The sequence below is a fragment of the Aplysia californica genome, unplaced genomic scaffold, assembly GCF_000002075.1.
Source record: "Aplysia californica isolate F4 #8 unplaced genomic scaffold, AplCal3.0 scaffold00381, whole genome shotgun sequence".
Classification (NCBI taxonomy): Eukaryota; Metazoa; Mollusca; class Gastropoda; order Aplysiida; family Aplysiidae; genus Aplysia; species Aplysia californica.
The window spans coordinates 528,413-531,005 of NW_004797651.1; the positions used below are offsets into that span (position 1 = coordinate 528,413).

Sequence of the window (2,593 nt, forward strand, 5' to 3'; positions counted from 1 at the left end):
AATACGGGTACCGGCGTCCATCGGGGCAGAGTGGAATTCAGACACCATGTTGCGGATGTGGTTGTTCGACGGCATTCTAGTCACAGTGTCACGTTCAACGGCGTCGGTGAAAGCTTTCCAGTCGACACCGAACGATTTCCAGGTGACTTGATCCCTGTTGTTGTTGTTGTTGTTGCTGTTGTAACTGCCGTTGTTGTTGTTGTTGCTGTTGTGCATGATTCGTCCATGTGTACGCTTTTCGAAAGAAAGAAAGAAAGAAAGAAAGAAAGAAAGAAAGAAAGAAAGAAAGAAAGAAAGAAAGAAAGAAAGAAAGAAAGGAAGAAAGAAGGAAAGACGGTTGGAAAAACTTACAATAAAGGAGAGGACACCTCGTAGGTCATCCCTGGCAATGCTGCACAAAGGTTTACACTGAGCAAGGATTGTCTGGCCTGCGTAGAGGGTCGCGGACAACAGTTGGACGGTAGTGATAGGTATGTTGTACAGCTCAACAGTCAACAAATACTTCTCTCCTTGAACACCATTTGGACAGATGAGATCTGGATAGAAAAGAAATGATGTGAGTTTAACGCCTCTATCAACACTATTAGATTATTTAAGGGGTGAGATCTCCGAGTTTAAGGTCCATCTCCAAAAGGAACGAGCCAAGTGGGATTTTCGTGTAAAGTGTCTTTCCCAAGGTCACAACATATGACCGAGCTGAATCCCGGACCAGCAACCTCACGATTACGAGTCCGGTAGCCTAACCACTAAGCTACTGGTGAGAAAGAAAACGTATTGATAAGAGCTTTATGTCAACAGAAGCTCTTTGATATGGCTACTACACAATATTAATACAAACATAATAATAGTATGGTATCATGGTTGTCTATCGGAAATATTTTCATTGAGCTTTATGAGAAAACAAACACTTAAGTCAGTGAAAATAAAATAGAAACAACAGAAATATGGTTTCTTAGGAGACTGCTGAGAAAATCGTAGAAGCAAAAGAAATCAAATAAGGTAGTGCTTGATGAAGCACACGTGGGACGCTCACTGTTAAAAACAATCATGGGACACCTGGATAGACAGAAGGTCTTGAACATCTAGCTCTCGCTGGCAAAAATTGAAGGCAAACGAGGCAGGGGTAGGCCCAGAGCAACATTCTTAGGGACCCTAAACAAATAGGTATCGGGGAAAGATCAGGGAAACGTTTAAGAGAGCATCCGAGCAAAGGAATGAATGGAGAACCACGACCGGTGATGTCCCCCACAGATCTGGCACTGGGTGATGATGACTTCTTTGATTTATTTTGTTCCAATGAAAACGACGGGAGAACACAAGTGGATCACCGGCGAGCGATTAACGCAGTTGATATCCTGCTGGATTGATGGCTCTGGTTCGAATCCCAAACACGGCGTTCTGAACTTGATTTGTTTTTGGGGAGTCTTTAAGGCTCTCCCTTTTTGGCTCGGTCCTATCGGAGGTGGTCGTTAAATTCGGTGGTCCTGCCTCTTAAATACCCTTACAGTGTTGAAAAGAGCGTTAAACCGATACAATTTAGCCTTTAATTTTTTAGTAGGTCATCTGCCTATTAAACACCACCGTACATGAAATGCAATTCAATTTTTTTTTACGAACTCGTCAAAGCTACGAAAAAAGTTGGGCTTATAATATATGTATCTAAAACAGAAGTACTACAACTGTCAACAGAAACTACACCCATCAGCCTCTACATTATATCCAAAACTTCAGACTGCTTTGACGACGTCCACCAAAGACTTAAAAATGCATGGATCGTTTTTGTGACTAAACAGATGTCAAAGATCATTTCATTGAAGAAGAAATATTTAAAAATATATAGCAATGTTTTGGTCGTTTTGACGTATGGTTCAGAGATATAGAAAACAAACAATACAATCCAACGAAAAATTAAAAGCTTCCAAACAAAATATTTACGAAGAATTTTACTGATAAAATGGAAAGAAGTTAATACAAAATATAATGAAGTGATAGAAGGAGCTGGAACTGAAGATGTCAATACGATCATTGAAAGGAGAAGATTCAGAACGTGTTCTAAGAATGCCAAAGGCAAGATTGCCCTATCAGACATGGTATTGGAGACCAACTGGAAAAAGAAAACGCGGAAGAACACCAGGAAGCTATAGAGGCACAGTAAGGTATGAGGCAATCACCCAGGGTCTGGATGTGCCGAAATTAGAGAACGTGGCCAGGGACAGGCAAGCGAGGCTTCGACTGTTCTCCGCTTTATGTACCTGACAGTATAGGGAGAGAACAACAACAGAAACAACACATGAATAAAACAGCTGCACGGTTTTGGACGTTGTTCTATCGTTCAGGTCGCTTGGTCGTTGTGTTATACTTCTGTCTGTGGTCTTACATCAAAACATGAGCGTGAATGATACCCCGAGGCCACCACGCGTGTCCACTCAGTTACGACGTAGCTGGCTGGTCAGAGTGACACAGCCACGACAACGACAACAGCAGCAACCATTCTCATGTCGACAGAGTAAACCACTCCGTTTTACGCATCCTCTAAACCCAGTACCGTCAGAAAAGATATCCACATCCCCCCCCCTCACCCCTCACCCCTCAC

The 2,593-nt window shown here is 42.4% G+C and overlaps 1 protein-coding gene across 1 annotated transcript in view; it reads right to left on the reverse strand.

Annotated features, from left to right (window-relative positions):
* Window positions 1-2,593, reverse strand: part of LOC101848765 — a gene marked incomplete in the record, with an annotated part of 111,034 nt that overhangs the window by 83,520 nt on the left and 24,921 nt on the right. Inside the window, 1 exon segment of the mRNA XM_013085509.2 lies at window positions 352-536. Within this exon segment, the coding sequence (XP_012940963.1) occupies window positions 352-536 (185 nt within the window).